At 39.5% G+C, this 23,441-nt stretch overlaps 1 protein-coding gene across 2 annotated transcripts in view; it reads right to left on the minus strand.

Annotated features, from left to right (window-relative positions):
- alk (ALK receptor tyrosine kinase) overlaps positions 1-23,441 on the minus strand; it is a 426,012-nt gene that overhangs the window by 55,707 nt on the left and 346,864 nt on the right. For both annotated transcript variants that reach the window (XM_086273707.1, XM_086273706.1), the window contains exons 6-10: positions 14,680-14,811; positions 7,508-7,642; positions 6,477-6,580; positions 4,207-4,379; positions 1,099-1,193 (exon numbers count right to left, since the gene is read on the minus strand). In XM_086273707.1, the coding sequence (XP_086129833.1) occupies positions 1,099-1,193; positions 4,207-4,379; positions 6,477-6,580; positions 7,508-7,642; positions 14,680-14,811 (639 nt within the window). The remainder of the gene's footprint in view (positions 1-1,098; positions 1,194-4,206; positions 4,380-6,476; positions 6,581-7,507; positions 7,643-14,679; positions 14,812-23,441) is intronic.

The following is a 23,441-nucleotide window of genomic DNA, read 5'->3' on the forward strand; positions in this document are numbered from 1 at the left end:
AATCTCTTGTTGACTTCAGTGGTCCTGAACTAAATGGTTTTTTTCCCCACACCTAGTTTTTGACTTTTCAGTGGCTATAGCAATCATGTGTGATGCCACAAAAAGCTTTAAATTGGCCAGTGTTATAATCCACCAACTATCACGAGATATCAAATTAAACTCAGGGAAAACAAACAACTGTCTGCCTGTGGGTACCACTCATGCCCTTGTCATTTTTGTTGTTGTTTTTTTGCCCAGGGTGAAGGCACTGTTATATTTAAATAAAGTTCACATCGTCAGAGCTATATTCAGGCAAAGGATGCTCTCACACATTACTATTCAAGTCACAGTTCAAACTGGTTCCTTCTGATAGGCACAGATGGAAGGAGGCACTGAACTCCTAACCTTTCATTCTCATTTTTACATGGTTGTCATCTCACTCGTGTTTTTATACTGATAAACCATCTCAATTATGACACAAAAATATCTGGAAAGGTGACGGAAAGCTTGACCTTTATAAGCGAGCAGTGTGACATTGGAACATAAGCCCTCATGAATCAGCAAGCACCAGTTCTGACATTTCAAGACACGTACGAGGTTCTCAAAGAAAGTGATTTAAGGAATTTACTATTACATATAATTTCCATAGAGATCTGTCAGTCTGTCTAAAGGGAAAGCAGCAGTACATTTAACGGAGAGAGCAACAGAGCAGGAATCTTTACTGAGAAGTCCAAAATAGGTCTCACGAAAAGTCTTATGCAAGCATATAGCGTGCCATATTATGGGTAGGAATGAATAAATAATGAAAAAGTAAATCCTTGATGAATTCTTCCAAAGGTTTAAATTGATGCTCACTTAAATCTCCTGTCTGTGAAACATGAACATGAGGCTGACCTGTATTGATTATTAATTGAATTGCCTTGGGTAACTTCAACTGTTTACTTAAGTTTCGCTGAAGTAGAAATTCTTTTTTAACTTTTTATCCTCCCCAGTGTTTCCTCTTTGTACATGTCATGGCCAATCAATCAAGCAATCAGTCAAACAATTTCTATAATCCAGCCACAGCCTGATACGTAATTACGAAAAAAGGAAGGAGTAATGCTTTTTAAAAACACTCACATGCCAAGAAGCAGTCCATGCTGAAAGAGACGTTGTCCACAGAAATGGCAGAACCGGGTCCAGGTCCATTTTCAGTGCTGAAATAGAGAAAGAACCTGTGGAGAGGCAGAGGATTTTTAACATCTCACAACCTGTGAATAGTGAGACAGCTTCTGTCTGAAACAATGAGAGAGATAATTTATTGTGTTTTAAGAAAACTCCCACTGAGAATTGGCCTTTGAGAGTGTGCATTGTGTGTCACAAGGTTTGCTATTTAACAGACGAAAAAAAAGGGCAGTTTGACTTTTACAAAGATTAAACTCATTGACATGGTTATAGTTAAACATATATAAGAGAAGCGCTTTAATCGCAAACCTTCAAAGTGACACTTTTTCAAGGCTTTTATTTTTCCAGATGTTAGGAGAAAAAACTGATCTCACATCTGTATGGTAAAGAGAAGAAGTTGGATCAAAGCCTGTATGTAACCACCATGATGTCACCCACTGACTCGGAAACTGTTGTTTATTGGAGTCAGAATCTACCATATTTTGATGAAATGATGGAGCGCTAATGTATGAGCTAAACTGAGAAAGCTTGAACCTCATACCCTCTTATTATCCCAACAGATCACTTCGCTTTCAGACCGAAGAGTTACTTATACTTCCAAGAGTTTTCAAAAGTAGAATGGGACGCTGAGTCTTCAGTCCGTAGGCCCTCTACTACAAAACCAGCTCCCAGTTTAGATTTTGAAGACAGACACTGACTCTACTTTAAAGTTAGGATTAAAACTTAAAATTTATAATTACGCCTGGATCAGGTGACCTTGAGTCACCCCTTAGTTGTGATACAACAGGCCTAGGCGTTGCTGAGCTTCCCATGATGCACTGAGTGATTCTTCTTTGCTCATCTCTTTTCACTCCCTGTGTTTATACACACACTTCTGCATTAATCATTACCAGTTATTGCATTTTAACTCTGTCTCTCCTTTAATTTGCCCGTTGTCTTGTTTCTCTCTGTCATCTCTCTTTTCTCTCATCTCCAGCCAGTCACAGGAGATGGCTGTCCCTCCCTGAGTGTGGTTCTGCTGAAGGTTTCTTGCTGTTAAATGGGAGGTTTTCCTTTTTACTGGCACCCGGAGTGCTCACTCATACAGGGTTTTGTGGCACATGCACAGACTGTATGGCTACATTTTAGAATTATCAGTTATCTATTCATTTATTTTTGTAACAGATAACTCAGAATAGTGCTAACTAACACCCATCCTCTCAACCTCTTATCAAATTTAGGGTCAAGGTGGCCAATTTATGATCACTTATGAACCTAAGATTCATATTGGACTGTTGTGAATAAGCTTGAGTCCCTGGAGAAAACCCACAGAACCCACAGAAAACCCATCCATATGTAAAGCCCACTTTGATCTTATATTGGCCAGACCAGTAAAACTCCCCTTCTGTTGGTGTAAAGAAGTTTATATACACACAAGAAAAAGAAGGGCAATTTCAACAGCATTTCTCAGTTTTTCAACATGATAAAGGAATGCTCGTTTACTAAATGAAAGAAATCTGTCAGCAAAACTCTCTGGACTTAAATAATAAGAGATCAATGTGTGTTTTGCAGAATATCCTTTAATTATAAAACAGAACGTTTTTGTTCTCTCGCAGAAAGATCCCTTTAAAATATAAACTTCTATAGTACAGTAAAAAACTAGAACTTATCTGCAATTTAATTGCTATGTTACCTAATTACTTTGGTGTAGTTTGAATGGCAATGGGAGAAGTCTTTTTCAGTAGAAAAAGCAATTAAACTTTTAAAAATACACTTAGAAGTCCAAAATTGGTGCCCTAAATCACATCTTCCAGTGGGCAAGATTGGAGTCTGCATCAGGCCAATTCTGGATCTCTGGCCTTATGTTTGATACCCCTGGTTTATAAGTTAAATATCAAATCGAGAAAATATTGACAGGGAACTAAGAGCCATTTCATAACATGTTTATCTGCGAGTATTAAAGAAGGTTTGATGGTGGATTTTGACCCCAGATCTACTGTTTCCTTCCTGAGTCTTCATGCCAAGTCAAACTAACCATATCCTGGCTCTGAGCAGAGCAATATCATTCCTGTGATCTAACTCTGCTGGAATATAGTGAATAAGTGCATTTGCTGATTGGTGCAGCAATGGCAGTTGCATAACCTGTAATAGGTAAGAGTTCTATAAATCAAGAAACAGTCACCGCTTGGTCCCGTTCAGTCAGCTGAGGTTTGTGTCACTGTGATTTATTTGGGGTTTTGTTCAGTACATTACACCATGCCAGCCCACATGTTCTGCATGTTCTTTACTTTCTGCTATACCCTGACTTCTGCCTGCACTTTAAGCTGTGTTTCTGATTCTATTTAAGCTCTACAAAGGTCAATGTGCAAAGTCTGGCAGGTTCACCTCGTGGTTACGGACATGACATTCTAATTAAGAGCACAAGCACAGCTGACTACATAACCCAGGAATCAAAAATTAATCACTCACATGGGAGCAGGATTATCCAAGCTTGAATGGCAAAGAAACCCCCAGTCAGGCAAACAGAGATGAAATACCGTATCTGGAGTTTCTTGTGTGTGTGATTTTTTTCTTACTTTTTTCTATTTTTTATTTATTTCTCTCTTCAGTGAGGGGAAATCAGGGCCGTAGCTAATTGGAAGGCATAGCGAGTGGAGAGAGCCTTGTGTATTGATTTATCTTTTTTTCATCACAGACAAGTGGAATAAAGAGTGGATATTTTGTACAAGCGTACACATGGCAGGTCCATTGTATAAGACTGGGGTCCCTATGGGATTCATTAGTTTTATGAAACTGAGAGGAAATGTTCCCAGAAAATGGAATGAAAATGCTGAAAATCTGCATTTATAAGGAAGAACTTCTCTATCATGTTTCTTAAGACTTCTTTTGCAGCGGGAGCGCTTTAGTATTTGCGGGAGCATGTCAGAGGTTTGTTGGGATCAGAGTCGGATGACTGACGATGACTGCTCTTAAACACTTCAAAGTGGAACTGTCAGTTTGATGCCTTCAGACAGTCCAAACACGTTGCCTCGATATAATCACAGCTGCCTGACATGCGGTGAAACAGGCAAGCACTTGTCATACCAGTCTGCCAGCCCGTAAAGGGGAAGTGCGACGAGTTTCCAGCCTCTTTCAGATTTGGATTGAGTGGCTGAATGCCAGAGTTGGCGCGGCTTGTCGGGGCCTGTGCTGTTCTCCACGATCCACAGAGACAGCGCCCCCTTCTGGAAGTTCGCGAAGCACAGCCAGAATCGCACCTGTGAAAGTAGGATGGGATTTGAAACTACAGGTTAAAACAGAGCTGCACTGATGATTTCTGAGACATATAGCGAGTGTTAGTATAAATATAACTATAAATACACCAGCAACTTTAACGTCCTTTGAGCATTTTAGAATTGAAGGAAACCAGCCAAATGTGTTATCAGTCAAGGGGGAATGCATTTAAAATTGCACTGAGATTAATCAGTAACAGCCATCTGTTCACTTCTAATTATTCTAAGATTAATAGAATTCAATCAGGATTATAATTTGAGTTATTTTGCAGCCTGCATGCTTCATCACATATCAGCCGAACATTGTCTTTTCCAGGAGGGATATGCTGGGTCTAAACCTGCTGAAAATTAAACAACACACAGGCTGTCACGAGAATTGAACAGCAAAAGCAAGTCTCAGGATGTGACCACGTCCCTCTCCAGCGTTTCTTGAAGCCAAGAACATAATTCTTGTTTCACCATTTAAGTGGAACAGATGCTGGCTTAAGCCTGATGACTAAATTCAACACTTTTAGGATGAATGCTTGGATTGTGCCAGTGGATGGCAGGTTTTGGTTCTTATCAACTGAGAGACCACATGGTGAACATTTAAACATCAAGATTACAGGCGCCGCACCGTGCACACTGGGAATAACATGAAAGTGAAAGCGGCCTATAGCTAATACCCAAAGCTAATATCCTCAACAAAGTTGTCCAAGAGCGGACAGGCCAGGCTGAACAGCACCGGTTCAGTGTAGAGAGACAGATTTAGAGCGTTAATCTGGAATCATTGCTAATCTTTGGCTGCGCGCCAAGAAGCTGTGAGCAGCGGCGCATCACGGCCTGCATTGCTCTCCACAAACCTAAGACACCTCTGATGTGCACCTTAAGAAGCAGCAACATCACTTTTGTTGTTTTGTTTTTCTTGTTTTCCTTCCCGTCTTTTTTTCTCCTCCATCGAGTTTTTCCTCTGTGTTTTTCTTCTAAAGTTGCGCTAACTTGTTCTCTTGTTTTACGACCTTTCTGACCTTTTAATCAGCTCAGCATATCCAACTTAACTTCCTCCATGTGCACAAAAGGTCAAAGGTCGCTGTGCTGAGAAATATTAATATCTGACTAATCAAAGATGCAGCAGCATCAATCAAGATGTCAAGTACAGAAGTTTTTTTTTTTTACCTGGAGACCTGCTCTGTGCATATCACGATCTTAATAATGCATCACTTGCGATATGTGTGAACCTGTGACTGACGAGGTCAGCCTCACTGTCTCTCAGGGTCTCACAGGAAATACAGATGGCTCAGTGCTAACCAGCTGTCGTGGCTGGTTACTGCTTGGTTTCTAAAGATGTTACTGGGATCATATTCAAGACATAAAGTAAGTCAAGGTTATATGCTGATTCAAAAACATAAAAATGCTATTTAAGTTGTGTGTATGTATCCATGACCGCTTATGTTAATGAGAGTGTGGGGAGTGAATTGGAGGGCGGGATGGGGTGGGGTGGGTTGCTTTTAACCATGTAAAGCACTTTGTGCTACATTTTTGTATGAAAAGTGCTTTATAAATAAAGATTGATTGATTGATTGAACTCATCTTACATTTTCAAAGTAAAAAGAGCCTTACATTGTGTAATATGTATTAGCTGGAATTAGCTGCCTAACAAATCCATAACAAGTGTACTGACCTGCTAAAACTTAAACTGCAAACATTAGCATATCTGCCGTGTATCATGCTTAAAGATAAAGTGTATATCATCAGGTAAGTATTGCATCATGGAGAGTTAAAGAGCTAACAATGACAGCATTCTTGTTCTCTTTTTAAAAAAAATTATTTTGGGGTTAAAATTCAGCTTTGCACTATTTCAAGCTGCTTTTAAAACAAATCAGGTGGACACACTCCAACCAAGTCCCGGGCTTTTACCTGCTGATAAAGTCTAGGGGCAGCTGTCCTTTCAGCTGAGATATGGATGATTATCAACTAGAAACAAAGCCACATTTTTTTAAAGAATCACAGCAGTTGTTGGTAGTTTGTAACATTTGCCCTTGGTTTGTTCTGAATGTGAGACTGGAAAGACAGACCGAGTGAGCAGTATGTGGAGGAACTCACGGTGCACGGAGAGTTTCTTAAAGGAGGAGGAAAGAGAGGACTCCTCAGTAATGCTGAGCCACGCTGACCTTTAGACTGGCCTCCCTCCACAGTGAATGTAGCACCTTTAACACACACACACACATCCATAACAAAGATAAGTGTCAGAAATGTAAAATCTTTTTTTATTTATTTATTTATTTATTTGCCATTTGTCTGCCAGCGAGGTTACTCAAAACCTACCTGGGTGAATTCAATAAAAAAAATAATGGAGAAGAGGAACAAAGGAAAAGCTCATAAAACTTTAGGCATTTTCTGGATCACGTTGTTTGTTAGTGCAGGGCAGAGCACTGGCTATACTTGAGATCATTTTAAAGCTCTAAGGGTGGGGATCACAGAGTATTACTTGATAGAATACTGTCATGAAACGTCAACCACAATACTCATGGTATAACAGTACATGTATTGCTAATATTATAACAAAAGGAAGATTGGAATACTGATATTTTGTCTTACAATATCTTAGTGAAAATTTAGAAAGGTGACAATAATAATCTAGTGACAGTTTTGATGGGTTTCCCCTGAATTTTCTCTATTCTGAACTATAACTGATTAAACTAAAGGCTTTAAACTCTCACCCCAAAGGTTACGATCACAGTGTAAAATTACAGTGCTCCATTTATAGTTCCCCCCACACTCTACTGAGAGATCTGCAAATAGTTGAGAACAAAAACAAGCCACAGCAAAGCAAGACTTTAAAATTGCATCATGAGACCCACTTGAGTCACTGCACTGATGATTAACTGGAGTCACAAGAGTCTACATGCTTGAGCTATATCGAGATGGGCTGTGTTTTCCTTCCACGCTCACAAATTCAAGACTCAAATATTCAAAATTAAGATCAAGTGAAAAAAAAAAAAGCCCCGATAACTCGTTTGAAGTCAGTTTCAATGAGGTCACACTGCTCAAACTTAAAAGAGCCTGCAAACGAGTCATCTCACAGTTGGATCGGAGCTGTGTTCGTGATGTGATAAAAGCCGTGTCTGAGCTACCTGATGATGGGCAGGTCTGTCTGGTTGCCTTGACTGGTGACTGGAGTCTTTTCCAGGAGAGACCGCGGCCTGTTATTGACTGCCAGCTACACTCGCCCTCTTCAAAAGAGCAGTAGCTGCCATTGAGAAAACGGCCTGGAGAGAGACAGGAAAGAATATATCAGGGGAGGAGAGGCAAAGAAGATAAGAAAAGAGGGGGGCACATAATGACTGGACAGGGCCAGCAGCAGGGTGAAAGAAGAAAGTGAAGTGAACACTGCCAGCCAAATTTTCAAGGAGAAAAAGGACAGGGCTAGGGTGGAGGCTGGCGATCAAGGAGATGAGCGACAGTGAAGGCAGGAAGGTTGAGAGGAGAGAAGCACAAGAGGTGCAGACTAATGGCTCACAGGACTTGATGTGTTGGAGGAAATTAAGACTGAGCTGTGGTGAAGGTGGGCTCTCAGACAGACACTAGAAACAGAAGCAGAAAATGGAAGAGCCCTGATGTGTCCAGAGGGGGAGATGGGAAATAGTCTGAGGCGAAATGAGAAAGCTGAGATGGTGACATTTCTTTTGGGATGCCAATCAGTTCGAAATTTCGCAGAATGGCACGAGCAAAGTGAGTCTGCACATCAATAATACAGTGAAAACGTTGGAATTATTGGATTGTGTAGTGGGTACAACACAAGCCAAGAGAGGAGTGTGTCTCCCTGTTACAGTTTCATAACCAGAGCTCTCAATACAGGTGCTTACCAATTACCCTTCTCTGACTGAAACATTTGTGCATACATGAAAGATAACAACTCAATTTACGATGCTATGCTGTGACATATGCTATAATAAATTCCATAATAAGTTAGTAATTTTAATAAAAAATAAATATTTAAGTAAGGCTGACACACCAGTAAGATGTTTACTGAATAAAATGTGTCAAACCCATTATGTAGTCCTGATTAACATAAATGACTGGGAGGCAACAATGTTTGGAGAAATAAATGAACTCTACTATACTGTCCTCAATTTGCATCTCCTGGGTCTTGGTGTTTCTCAAGTCATAGCTCACACTTGTTCGAGTGAGGCCAGACATTATTAGAGTTGGCATTTATCCGGTGCTGTGCAAATTTAAAGTTTGTAAAAGTACAAGCTACAAATGTGATGGTTACCCCACACAGAGAACATCATAACGTCAAGTGACTCGATTAATCTCCCCAAACATCGGTATTATTTAATCAGTATGGATTTTTTTCTCCCTCTCAGTTAATTTTAATTGAACCACGCACTCTATTATACAGATATTTCTGAAGCAAGTTTCCATGGGATTAATTACTTCTCTAAAACTTCCTCAGGCCAGTAAAATGTTTTGAGAAAAATGGTTAATTCTACAATTTTCCATGGTTTTCACTGGCACACGAATCCTTCATAACAAATAAGTGCAAAACTGTTGAGTTCCAAAAGCCATTTCTCGTCTTCTGCTAAAACTGACAGAAAAAATTCAAGTCAATCATACATGCTGTTATAACTTGGCCTTTTTGAGATTCTTGACCTGAAAAGTTTTACTTCTTGGCTAAACAAGGATTTTTTTAAAAAGCTACTCCGTTGGCTTTCAGACTGCATTAACTTACATCAATAAAACAAGCATACTCTGCCAATTTCACCCTTTCTACTTTAACGTTGGGCCGGCAGAAAACTGATTTGACTCTGGCACGTCAGTCTTTCACGAAATCACTCACTTCTTTCGGGTGCAACAAAATGCTCCCGGCTTAATAGACGAATCGCTCGCTGAGTCAGTTCACACCATCAAATGATGCTAAGCCCAAACAAGTCAAACTGAAGTTAGCACCGTCCTCCAAGAAGGACAATGAGATGTCCTTAGATACTTAAAGCACTGCTGAATTTTTAAACAACTTTAGCTCAAAGTTTCAAAGTTTCCTCTATAAGTTTTCTTTATGTTCCTTTCATCCCAAGTTCCTGTCTGCGAGCGCCTATTACCTGTTACAGACTGAGTGATGTAGCACCGCTATGCTTTTGGAAATAACCTCATCCAGATAATGGGAAGGAAAACTGGCTTGAGGAGAGATCATACAGCATGTATTTTTTAGGAAGCAAAACAAGGAGAAAAAATGTCTTTCTTCAAAAACATCAGCTCTGAAATGCTTTTTGTTATTGTAGAAAACACCAAAAGAGCAGTTTTACTTTTAAACACTAACAGCAACAGCAAATTCATGGGGATATTTCCTGTGATGTTTCTGAAGTAAACAAAAAGCTTCTCTGGACTTTGTGGGTAATAAGAATATTTCATGTTCTTGCCTGTCTTGTGATGAGTCAGTCCTTGTTACATAAACGCCTTAGACAGAAAGTCTGTTTATACAAAGGGAAGAGATTTAAACTCATATCATGCTTGCATAGAGGAATCTGTGATGATTTAATCTTTATCAATGTCATTCACTTTATAATGTCACTTTCATTCGAATGTCAACACGACTTCAGTGCTGTCTGTCATGGCAATTTGACAAGAAGACAGTTTATAACAATCTGCACTGATGTTTTTTGGGACACTTGTCAGGTTTTTTTTGTAGTATAGCAACAAAAGCAAGTGGAGTGCTTTTAAAGCAGCTAATCACTACAGACACAATGCCATGCGAAGGAGTTTTGACCTGGTTGGTGCTAAAAATGCCGCACAAAAAGAAGCACAAATAAAATCTTCCTGTGTCCTTCAGTATGTGAAGCAAAGATGTCTGTGAGTACGAGCAGCGAGAATTTCATCTTATTCCTCTGAGGTGAAACTAAAACTTGATTACTTGACTTCTCCCCATTACATGGAGCCTCTGCATATGCCCGTGAGCAAATTATGAAGGTAACCCGTTGCCAGTGTTGGGGAGTAACAGAATACATGTACCGCCGTTACGTATTTAAAATACAAAATATGAGTAACTGTATTCCGTTACAGTTACCGTTTAAAAAGGTGGTATTCAGAATACAGTTACTTTGTTGAAATAAATGGATTACACTGCGGTACTTTCCTGTTTCATTTTGTCGCGGGTCAGGACTGTTTGGGTTTTGTTTGACAGCTACGTTCTGTTGTTCCAGGCGGCAGCGTTACGGTGGCCATGGTTACAGGGCGACACTCTCTCTCTCTCTCTCTGCGACTGTGTGTTTCCTGGGTGAGAGAGCGCCTTTTCGTTGTTGTGCTAAGCTAACAGGCAGAATGCTACAAGCATAGCTCAAAAGAATGTAGCATCATGGGCAGTGTAGTCCGTGTTGCTGGGAGAATGGACTGCCATACACATTATGGGTCTGTGAGCGCGAGGAGGGAGAAAAAGGGGAGTGGAAAGGTAGGAGTTGTCATCGAGGAAAAACGGGAGCTGGAAGCATGTAAATATAATAATAACCACTTCAGCCAAGAAGAGTGCCTGACGAGCCCAGTTGTAAGTAAGCTATTAAGACTCGACTGTACACCGTGTTCGTGTTTTCCTCCTAAAACAATAAGTTCCGTTGGAGCAGCCTTTCAACGCCTCTCTCTGTCTCTCGCAAGAAAAGTTGACCCACACAACAAAGTAAAGCTATTTTTCGGCTACGAGCCGACAGGGACCCCGCCGTATTAGTCAGAGGTCCCTTTACTACAGTTCGGAGTCGCGGACCTTCAGTAATAGTAATAAATCACACAGCAATAGTACATTCACGTTGTTGTAAAAAGCATGATAATATATTAAGTAATCCAAAGTATTCAGAATACGTTACTGTCATTGAGTAACGTAACGGAATACGTTACAGAATACATTTTGGGGCATGTATTCTGTATTCTGTAATGGAATACATTTTAAAAGTAACCTTCCCAACACTGCCCGTTGCTCCTTATCTGACTTTGTGGGCTTCATCGAATTATTACAGGCTACAACATTTTGATTTAATGTCCATCAATGAAACCTCAACTACTGTTAACCAAGTATTTAGGGTTAAGCATCTATCTATCTATCTATATATATATATATATATATATATATATATATATATATATATATATATATATATATATATATATATATATATATATATGGTTGTCTAATATATCAGCAATGGTTGACTACTGACTCCAATCTTCTATTTTCAGTACGTTGTAGAGAAAGTCATAAAAAAAACCCCACACTTAACTTGAACTTGAGTTTCAATCTGGCTTTTGAGTCTCGACAGCCTGACTGAGATGAATATGATATGTCTAGAGGCCAACAAATGTTTTTAGTTACTTGATCAGAGGGCTGTTTCTGATACATTTGATCACCAAATTCTTTTAACTTTCACATTATATTGGTAAGGTTTTGAACCAGTTTGCCAATTAACTTTCTGGCAGATGGTTCTTTGTACCAACAGATGACTCGCTAAGCACCTTACAAAAATAAATTTTTGTGCCTTTATTTTTCTACCTCTGCCAAAGGAGGTGGGGCTTCTGTGTGTAGTTGCCATTTCTTTGTTTGCCCGTCGGCAGCATTAAGGAAAATACTGTCAGGTTGATTTGCTGTTAGAGAGGTGCAGCACAGGCAAAGGAAAAAATAAATAAATTTCAGAAATCAAAGTTTTGAGCTCTTTTGGGCTCTTCATTCTTAAATGACAGATTAGAGCAACTGTAAATGAAAGTCGAAACAAGATAAGTGATCAGATGTGTTACGGTGTAAGACTCTGGATTGAAATGTGGTGCAAGGTGGGTAGCATGGTACAAACTTCACTTTCTGGCGAGCCAGGGGACCTGAAACAGTTTACAAAATCATTAGGGTTTAGGTGAGAACAGACACCGTAACAAGCACATTAGTAGCTTCACCTCCATTTTTCTTGGTTACAGTCCCACCCTAATGCATTATTATTCCTTATGAAAAACAACTAGCACTTCACTACGATTATTCTGCCATAAGAATGTGTCTTGAACCCGTTTAAACGATCAACCAGTATTGTTGTTTCTCTTGCGGTGTCATCAACATACACGCTAGGAGAAGAAAAGAAAATTAAAAGAAATCTGTCTTCAATTTTGCAACTTTCTACCGCATCGTGATTGCACCAGACACCTGGTGGGAGGCAACCTGTCTCCAAACATTCACGGTGTGACTCGGACTGATTGGTGAAAGTCTGGAAATAACTGCTGCGTCATTAATAAACACAGAAAGGTTGCCAACATGTTCCAAACTAGCAGAGTCAGCCTGCGCCAGTGAGCGTAATGTATCTCTTTGCAGCAGGGGACTTAAATCAAGTGGTTGCATTCTGCTGAAATATTCTTATGGAAAAACAAAGTGATCGAGCTACGTCATACTGCAATAAAATTTTTGTCCTGCAGCAACTACGTCAACATTTTTAGTGGAATTTCTGTTTCAGATCTATGAGATTCTGGCTGGACTCTGATTTGATTTGTGATTTTTTTCCAGTTTATCATCACAAACAGACTCCATCTAATAGCAAACCTGACCCCATGCAGTCACCAACTGATAGCAGACTGACTCCCAAAAAGGCAATCAAAGCTATCACAGATAAACAAGCAAAGAAAACCATCAGCACTAGCAATACTGCAGCAGAGTCTCAAACATCAGTACTGTGAATTCCTACATGGATCCAGCTTTAACAGCATTTTGAGATGGTAAACTAGTGTTGGAAAGAAGTGGGGTGTCTGCAGAATTTCAGCAGACTCAGGCCAACCAGAGGAAGTTCTCTAACAAGGAGTGTAGGATGTGTTCATGTGTAATGATGCTGAAGTAGGATGGCGAGGAAGAGCCACAGGGACTTGGTTGTTCTTATATGTCAGGAATCTTTGTGATTGACACATGCTAAGTTTGTTCCTCCGGCCTTCTTTCTGCTTTTCCCCCCGTTAATGAACTTTGAACAGCTCATGAAGGATTTAAATAGATCAAATCCAGTGACGATAACTTGTGGATATCACAGACAATACCGTATCAGAGAGGGAATGCTGTGATTTAGCCAGCAGGGGTGATTATTACAAGTGGTAGTGATGTAAATGGAGCAAATATAGAACTTAAGCTACAGTAGTAGAAAAGTGCAAGGATAGACTGAGGAATGAACATATGGATAATTAGCCCTTGTCCTTAATTAAAAAGGATAAAGACTGTTACTTTTAAAAAAGCAGAGACGGAAACAGAACCTTAATTCAGAGCAAATGACAGCTGGCCTTCATGCCTTCATGCACTCTCAGCATTACAAAAGCACAAAGTGGAAAAGGTGTGCGGAAATGCACTCAGAACAATCAGCCTCTCTCTGCAGAACCCATTAGTTTGTGTCAAATATTACACATGAGTTTCCATGCTCTGTTTGTTACTGATGTACGAGTGTGCAGCCACCAGTCTGATTAATGTCTTGAAAACACAATTCAGGAATATTGCTACGACGTGTACAAACCGGCTTTGTGTTTTACTGATTGTTACTTATGCTCAGATGTCCAAGTAAATCTTATGAAATCAAAATGTTACACACACATTGTATTCAAATGGAGATTATACCCCTGAGTTAGCCCCTCAGGCCAATTAGGACTGATAAGTCCTCCTTCAGTAGAAAGAGAGACGGTGCCTGGCTGGGATTTTCACCCTCTTATCTTTCAGCTCTCATTGTTAGCAAACCTATACACACGAGGGAGCAGCCATCATTTTAATAAGCACCACATGGGAGGCTGACCTGCACTGTGGGCAAATTAATTTTGCTCAGTATAGTATGGATGAAGAACTCTGAAATCAAGCTACAACATATGTAGGGGTTAAAGATCTCAACGGCGTGGTTATAAGTCACAGAAACAACACAAATACATTCAGGTAGGACTAAAAAAAGATCCTCGGGACTCACACGCACATAGACACACACAAACAGCGAGGCCTGGGGGACTTCACTTGTGAATGAGATGTCAGCATAGTTTGGTAGTGTTCCTCCTAGGCCTCGAGAAAAGCACAAAACAAATGTGCAAAGAGATAGAAATAACAGCTACAGAATATGTCAAGGGTGAGAAATGCTCGCCAAGCTGGCTTTTTTTTTTATTGGCCTTTCCCTGTGCTTCTCTTTCAGGAAAAGCTCATGAAGACGCTCCGTTGCTGCTCTGCTGGGCAGGAAGCAACAGCTTCATTAAAGGAGGCTCACCACAGCTGACCGACTTCAAGTGCGCTGTTTTTATCCAAAAACACAGAAAGGGCAGCGGCCTGTGCGTAGGGTGTACTCACGACACACGTTGCCTTCGTCGTCGCCGAGCGGGCAGTCTGTACTGAAGTCACAGAGTTTGTCCAGTGGGATCTCAGGCCCGTTGTTACAGTGGTACTGGCCTTCCAGTGTGATGTTCATGCTGGGCGAGGATGCTAAACAGAGAAGAAAGAAATAGAAATTGACATAATGGTTTGCAGGAGATATTCTAGCACTTTGGCACTGTGTGTGAAAACAAAGCATTTTCACAGCTCAGGTAGAGTTTAGGAGATGTTTTGCTTGTTGGCAGCAGAATCAAAAGAATGCACTGCAAAAAACAACAAATGACAAAAACCCCTCATCTTTGGAGAGAAGGAAAAATGTCTCCCAATTTAGGTTTAAGTTCAGACTGATGTGTTATTTATATGTTATTTTCTTGCTGACTCAGATAAATATACGGTTACGACATAAGAGTTTATCAGTGAGTAATAACGGCTAATATAACCCCTGAGTGTAAACCTTGTGTTACATCAGCTGACTGCCAGCACCATCATGATCAACTTGGCTTACGCAGTATGAGCATCTGGCTTTGAATACAGTACACATCCATCAGACAAGGAACACAAACACCAAAGAGAAAAGAAAAAAAAACATGACCCAGATACAGTTAGCAGATACACATGGAGTGGGAGAACACACATAATAACAAAGGCACCAATTGATATCACCGGTCTCAGCAACTCAATTGTAACCAGGAGCATTTGCATATCTATGCAAATCAGAAAAGTGATATCTCACCTTCACCTTAATAATCAGAAACTGATCACAGCAAAGAGAACAAAACAGACAGGCGGAAAGAAAAAACAAAAAAACTGTACACTGATGGGAATCTTGTTTTTTTCCAACGTCTCTCATGGAGGAAAAAAAAATGGGAAGTGATTCTTATCATGACTGACTGGCTGCGCCTACTGTAGTCTGTCCTTGATCTGTAATATGCAGATTTGTTCTCTGCTCAGATGAACTTGGAGTTAAAGCCTGATAACGATTTCAAGGCAGGAGAGGCAGCGTGCAGCACAGGCTGGTAGCTGAGACAACTATTCGGGCAAAATTTCATCATGAAGTTTGTAATGAATTAACTTTTTGTTTTTCCATTTTGCATTATGTTCTGCGTGACATGATGATAAAACCTTTGGCACCATTTCTGCATCACAGGCTTGCAGAAAATATGCAAGACCAAGTTAAATTGCAGGATAAATCCACTTTTATAATCCCTTACTCTTTGTTCGAATTGATTTAGGTTTATTTAGATGGCACCGAGTGACAACAATAGTTATCTCAAGGCACATTTATATAATTTATATGATAAACACGCACCAGCATAACAGACTGAAACCAAATGACACCTTATAAGCAACCACTTAGCGACAGTAGGGAGATGGAAAAAAATAAGCATTCCGTTTAAGAGCAAGAAATCTTCAACAAAGGCAGTTTTTCAGAATGCTTTTTGGACACCCTGATAATAAAGAAATGCAACAGTCCATCCTCAAAGTTGGATTTAGTGTCTCAGGGTGATACTGACTAACTCTGAGACAGGATTTTCCTCAATTTTATGCTACACTTCACTATAGGTTGAAAGAAGCGGTCACAGAAACATGTTTTGTATGTGGAGTGAAAGACATAATCTTGGCTCATAATATTACAGGAGGTCAATATAAGTAGATACATTGCAATTATTACAATAAGCCAGTTTCATTCAGGTCCACAATAATCAAACGAATATTTGAGCATGCAGTTCTTTAAATTTAAAGATATGACTTATTTCTGGAACCTCCATCTCCTTCCATGCCCATATATGGAAATCCTGAGCAGCCATCAGTGAGGACAGAAGGAGGAGCTGGGGTGGAGATGGGTTGCAAAGCAGTATGCAGATGCGCACCAGGTATGGGTCAGCTAAAGGAGGCTAAATATTGAGCCTTATATGAGATTTACTAATTGGAAGTGTAGAAGGGCATCAGCTGGGTTGTCAGTTGATGTGGACTAGTATTGATCTGCCTGAACTTTGTGGCCAGCCATAACTAATGCAATGCGGGATTTTCATCTGAAGTGAGGAGCAAGTTAGAGGTGATCCAGGGCATTAAGTCTTTAGATTATCTTTATAGTTTAATTACTTTGTATCATCCAGCATCACAGATAAGTATAGGCGGGTAACTGCGCAGCACTGGTGAGAGCATTGTTTTAATATATCACTGGCTTAAACCAGTGAAAGCCACAAGTCAATATGTATGTCAAAAGGAAACAAAGCAAACAGCAAGAAAAATGCTAAAGCTCATTCATCCACAATATTAGTATCATATTTTAATGAACTTCTTGCTTTCAGTTCTTTCAGTGCACCTTACCAATAAAGGCTAATAAAAAAACATAATTACTATAAGTGGATGCAGGTGTTGACATAAAGAACATAAAGATGTGGTAATAGATTGAATATGTCTCAGATAACATTTGGATAAGCAAACATCTAATTAGTTGCACAGGAATTACTGTCTACTTAGTGTGCAACATTTCACACTTATGCCGTATTCTCACCTCTTTTTTTTTCTCCCACATTGTGGTGGAGAAAAACTTACGGCCCAGCAGGAAACTGGCACAGTGAAGTCTTTGGCTTAGAAAGAGAGGGTGCCATTTTTATTGGACAAAACACATTAGTCAGAGGCCTCCCACAGCACACCATTGTGGTAAGAAAGTCACATTAACATGTCAGTGAGTAATCCAGTTCAAACCCCTTTAAAGCCTGGCCTGATTAAATGACTGATAACGAGTCTGCTTAATGTCAGTGTTTGTGAAGTGCATTCCTGAGCTTTGTTTTGTTTTTTTACAAACTAAATGGAGCACATGCTTGCACACACGAAGCTGCAGACTCGCTAACATGTGAAATTCACGGAGGAACGGAGAAAAAGGCAAATACAGTATTTTATTCAAATGAGGGTAGGCGAAGTCTTGTTTGCCTAGCGCCCAGTGTGGGGGTATAGATGTGGTTTTGCTATGTGTATTCAGTCATGCTCAACACATGTATTATGCATTGCTTGTGCTCACTGGCTTCCTTTCTGTATAATGTTGACACCGCAAGCTGAGCGATTTATCAAGAAAGGGAAAAAAAGTTACCAAGAGTACAGTGAAGCCTTCGGGCGATGTATGTAAATTCATCGATTTATCTTAGTTTGATGACAGTGGAGTAAAAAGTATCAGTATAAAAGTGGCAGTGTCACTAACTTTAAGCTCCTGAAGCAGGTAAGAGCAGCCAGATGTGGCTGCCGCACTTCTGGCCTACCGCAGTTCTTAAATCACACACTTGGGAATGATGTATGGATGGCAAAAAGCTGGAGAGGTGACTGGAGAGGGCACAGCTGCTGCTGGTAAGTGACAAAACATACAGAAACCCACTTGTGGATTTTAACTGAAAATCCACAAGTGGGTTTAAGATGGTTGATCTCATAATTCAGGAAGCCACCAGCTACTGTCTGATGATCTAGCGTCTGACCCCAGAGGCTAAATGGTCAATAAGCCAGTATTTCAGGGCAGTGGAGTCGGGATATCCAGATAGCAGAAAATAATTGTCAGGTTCAAGCCTTACTATTCTGTGTGCCGGTCATTTATGAATGAATGTATTTTCTAAAAGTTAATTTTTAAAAAAGTCATTGGACACACTGACCTATGAATCATCATTCATAAAAAAAAGCCAGCATTGTGTTTACAATGTGCAGAATGTACAAAACAATAAAAAAAAAAAAACTGGAGAGGCCGAAAACACTACACAGGACCTAAGAGATGCATCTGGACCTTCAATTGATCCATCTAACGTTCACTGAAGCCTCATTAGTAATGGTCTCAATAGAAAGGCGGTTATCAAAGAAGGGGAAACAGGAGAAAAGGCCAAATTACACAGGAACTGGATTGAAAATAAGTCTTAAGGAGTGATCAGCCATCTATAAAACATGGTGAAGGTGCTGTGATGGTTTGGTGTGGAATTTCAGCCAGTGATGTTGGGGATCTTGTAAAAACTGAAATTAGAATTATAAGTGCAGAAAAGTACAGTCAGATTTTGATCCACCATGTAAAATTTGGCAAATATCTGATTGGTAGTGGCTTCATTTTTCAGTATAATGATCCCTTACCCACTGCCAGTGCAGTAAAAGCATACCTAGATAGAAAAACACACAAAGTAACACTATCAATTATGAATTGACCTCCTCAAGCCCAGACCTCAACATTATTGAAGCAGTGTGGGATCATCTGAAGGCTGCCAACATCCAAAAGGAAGCTTTGAATGGCCTTCAATAAGCCCGGAGAACTCTTCCTGTGGTCTATTTAAATAAATTACAAGAAAGCTACCTCAGAGACTTCAGGCTGTGTTGAAGAATAAAGCTCTTCATACCAAATATTGACCTTAAAGCTCACTAAAACTGTACAAACTCTATTGTATGTGTATATGCTGTATTTTCATATATGTTTGGACATTTCAATAAATTGATGCACCTGTTTCCCATAGTCCTATGAAAATATAAAGAAACAGGGGGAGTCTTGGGACTCTGGCACAGTATTGTAGCAAAAACAAAAACAAATTAAACCCCTTAAGTCTGATTGCAACAAGTGCAAATCCCTTTAAGGCTGGGTGCAACATTTGCAAGCCTCTCAACTACGACGTTTTTGAAATGTAAGCATATAAAACTTTCTTAAATCGCGTACGGCTCTGAAAGGAAAAACACGCCGCCGTCACAGCGGGTCCTAAAGGGATATTCACTTTTATCCAGTGACAAAGCAAACCATTTCGGAGTTCAACAAAGATGCTGGATTTCTGTCACAGGAGGGGAAAAGAGCTATGGGATAAGTTTCCATAAAATTACACAAATATTCTCAAGACAGACTCATCGTCTCGAGACAATTCAGCCTTTGCTTTTTTATATCTGCACATTATATTTTCAGTGAAATTATGTAGAACATAAATGTGCAACTTCTTTTTCCAAAATAATGCTAGCGGCATCACTGACTTGTTTTCCAAGCTCGACTAGATTTCAGAGTCAGAGTCGGAGGATTGTACTGACACTGGTATCCAGAAACAGGAGAGACCGTTAGAGAACACTTTGCTGTTATATTACTTCTCAGCTATGGTGCTTTTGTGTAAGGGGAGTGTGCTGAACCCATTCTTCACAATCTAAAGCATTCAGGTTATCACAGCTGACTGTTAACAACTATTAATGGATGACTGGTGAACAATTAACAAGTAACTAGACAAGAGTCATTTAGAAAGTACAATCAATAGGCAGCGGGAGTCACTTCACTAGTCCATCATAGTTAAAAGCTGCTTCCAGAGAGAGTGTGCAGGCCTCAGTGTGTCACTATTATTTAATTACTGCTACGTGACTTGTTGGATATCCTGGAAGACCTTCTGTATCCTCTGAGGACATAGTAAACAGGGGGAACAATATTTTGTTTTTGTATGCCAATGTAAAGTCTCATTAAAACCTTTTTGATAACAGCTCTGCAATACTTTGGATCTGAGTGCTTTATCATTTCTCTAAACAGAATTAAATTAATTTCAATTTAATTAAAAATGGGGAAAAAGAGCAGCTTTTAAGTTAAATATGGTTTTTGTGCATTTCACTGCCAGTTGATCATGTTTGAGTTCAGACGTGTGCTCAGTGGAGTTTAGCGTTTCGTGTTTGTCATCTAATTATAAGCCAAGTTGTTCTATTTCTTTTAAAAAAACAACCTTTTATTCGTGCCATCTGCTTACAGGATGAAAATCGAAGAGGCTTCATCTACAAGATCAAAAGCAAAATTAATTTAGAGCACAAATTTTGAAAAAATGACTTAGATGTCCAAACATGTCTTAAATGCAGTTTCCTAAAAACCTGTTGAGGTCACTGACTGCAAAAATGTGCAATTTCTATTTATTTCTTTTAATGGTTTAAACATTGTTTGAATGTGCTGTTTGTCTCCCGACAAATGTAGACTGAATGTAGCAAAAATTTCATGAAAATGAAAAATATAGAACTTGATTAATAATGTGTAAACAAATGAATACACAAACATCTCCGGCCAACCAAAAGATGAGAAGAATAATACTTAGACAAAGTTTTAAAGTCAGAGAAAACATTTATTTGCATTGGCTCGTGCCAAAGCCAAACAATGGCTTAGGATGGGTTTTCTGGTTCAAGCATTTCCCTCATGGCAGAAACTGAAGCACCAGTGAGCTCAGCTGAAATCAATTCAACAATAGTACTTAACATCTTAGTGTTTTTGCATAACCCCAATAAAGATATCGCGTTTAGATTCCACTGATAGAGACATTACACTTGGCGAGATATCAAAAGATCTTGCAAACCAGTTTGCCTTGCCATTTGAATAAAACTTCTGACATGGTTTGGTGGATATCGCTTGTAGATTTGAATACAAACAGACGCATCCTTGTTGAAGACAAGCTGCAAAAAACACAATCTGGAGTCATAGAGAGGGTAGACTGATCCAGAAATTAATATGGTTTTTGTTTTCCTACAGATGAGCAAGCACGTCAGTCACATCGTAAAATCCCTCTGTGTGCTCTAAAACAACAACAACAACAAAACCAGTCTGAAGAACCGCCTGGCTTGAGATCTGCTTGTGCTTCGTGTGGATAGAATGCCAATAAGCAGAAAAGGAAACACAACAGAAACAATATCTTTGCAGACTTGATTGAGTCTAGCAGATGATTCAGCAGTAGTTAGAAGTCATTTATCCAATTTTGGTCATTCATTACTTCGCAATCTTCCATCTTAAGTGCCATAATGGTGGCCTGTCCTCTGTCACAGGGGACAAAAATCTAAAGGAGCCCGAGCACGGGTGGTGCAACTATCTTGCCACCCCATTAAAGGCAAAATTTAACGATATTTATGGAGATTTACAGTGGCTGCAATACTCAAGATGGATGCAGCTGGGTTTCCCGCTGGACAGTCGACAGGACAAGAAGTATTCGCTCATGAATTCAATTAACTGCACACAGCCACGCTCGATTGGTCCGAGCTCTGCCCAATCACTATCACTATCTGTCATGCTCCCTGCTGGAGAGAGCCGCACACACTCGAGCAAAGACGGAGAGGGAAAAACATCTATTCTACACTCCTAAGATTTTTTTTCTTTTTTTACTGCAGAAAAATGACAGATATTGTACTGAGTGTAAAATAATACATGTGTACAATATTGTTGGATTACCCATCTGTTTTTCTTTTTTTTAATCTTATATACACACCGGACTCAAACATTGTCCATACATCTCTACTTTTTAGGTTTATTGATATTTTTACTCTGTCTGATCTAAACTATAAATGACAGACGAGATAACAGCCTCAAAACAACGAGCAAGGAAACACCGACGTTATTGAACTGGTTCTAAGAATTCTCAACTACAGCTACACAACAGAGGCCACATTGCGTTTAAGGCAATGTCACAATGTAAAACACTTGGCAACTCTTGAAAAAGTTGAAAGACAGACACAGCACTCTTGATCCGAAAAGCCAAGCATTTTGGCCTCTACCATCTTGGGTCTTTGAAGTGACTGACAAACTGGGGGACACACATATGGCAGCAAGTTCACCAGTCTCAAGATTGCATTACTGCTCTATTGTCTATTTGACTCTACACTGGGACAAATTTACAAAATGATTAACCAAATTAACATTATTATATACTCAGTCTTCAAAATCACAGATAGTAGATAGATAGATAGATAGAGGTAGAAGGATTCTTTTTCACCCTATACACTCAATCTTTATGCAACCTTTGAAGGTTGAAGCGACTTTTGAACTGGCATGCTCTATAGTAATTATTTGCGTTATTGCAGTAAATACACACTGGACCTGGTACAGGTGCAAGGTGTGTTTTGTGTGTCACACACTGTGTCCGCTAGCTAAAGTTACAGTATTTCCCACGGAGAGAAAAGAGTGAACACTAACTTTACAGACAGAAAAAGATGTCCTCATTTCTAATCACATACTGGATCTGTATATGTCTTTTCATAAATTTTGTAATTTAATATTGTAAAACGTCTGCAAAACAAACATAAGTTATACTTAATTTCTGTAATTCAAATGTTGCATGAAAATACTGGAGTTTCTAGCAGGATAAAAAGGTTAGTTTTCTGTACTGTGACGGATTTAGAGTGAAGAACAGTGTGTTGGACTGGTGCACAATGGCTGTGGTGCTTATGGTCTGTACTCAGTTATGTAGCAGAGATTAATTTGCATTTAAGCTTATGAAGATTAGATTCATTCACTGAATTCAACCTTTATACGTTTGGTACAAAGGTAGTATAAACAGAAGGCCCGGGATCCTGAATCGGCCCAGCAAAGACTCCAGTCAGACTCACTGGACGTCTTTGGAAAATGTTAGGGAGGCAAAGATTTTAGACTTTTAATCATATTTTCTTGTATTTTACAGCTTGCCCTACTAACAAAGAGCTCGACCATGCCCATTCACACTGCACCAAAGTAATGAAGTACAAGATATACCTGTACAATTAAATGATAAACAATTAAGGTGCCTGTTTTTTTCACTACTAAAGGTCCACAGTATACAGTATATTAAAAATGCAACATTTTCTGTGGATTAACAAAAACGTTCTGCTTTATAATTCCAGTACGGTTTGGGCAGGAGGCTACCAGAAGATTTTACATCATTTTACACAGCAACTTCTTAAATTTAAACCCAGAGTGCTGACAGATTTCTCTCATTAACTACAGCAGCATTTCTTTATCATGTAGAGAAAACTGAGACTTA

The sequence above is a fragment of the Aulonocara sp. 'chitande type north' Nkhata Bay genome, linkage group LG19 (assembly GCF_057382095.1).
Source record: "Aulonocara sp. 'chitande type north' Nkhata Bay isolate Kocher_YH1m ecotype deep benthic linkage group LG19, A_spYH_male_GT1.1, whole genome shotgun sequence".
Taxonomy (NCBI): domain Eukaryota; kingdom Metazoa; phylum Chordata; class Actinopteri; order Cichliformes; family Cichlidae; genus Aulonocara; species Aulonocara sp. 'chitande type north' Nkhata Bay.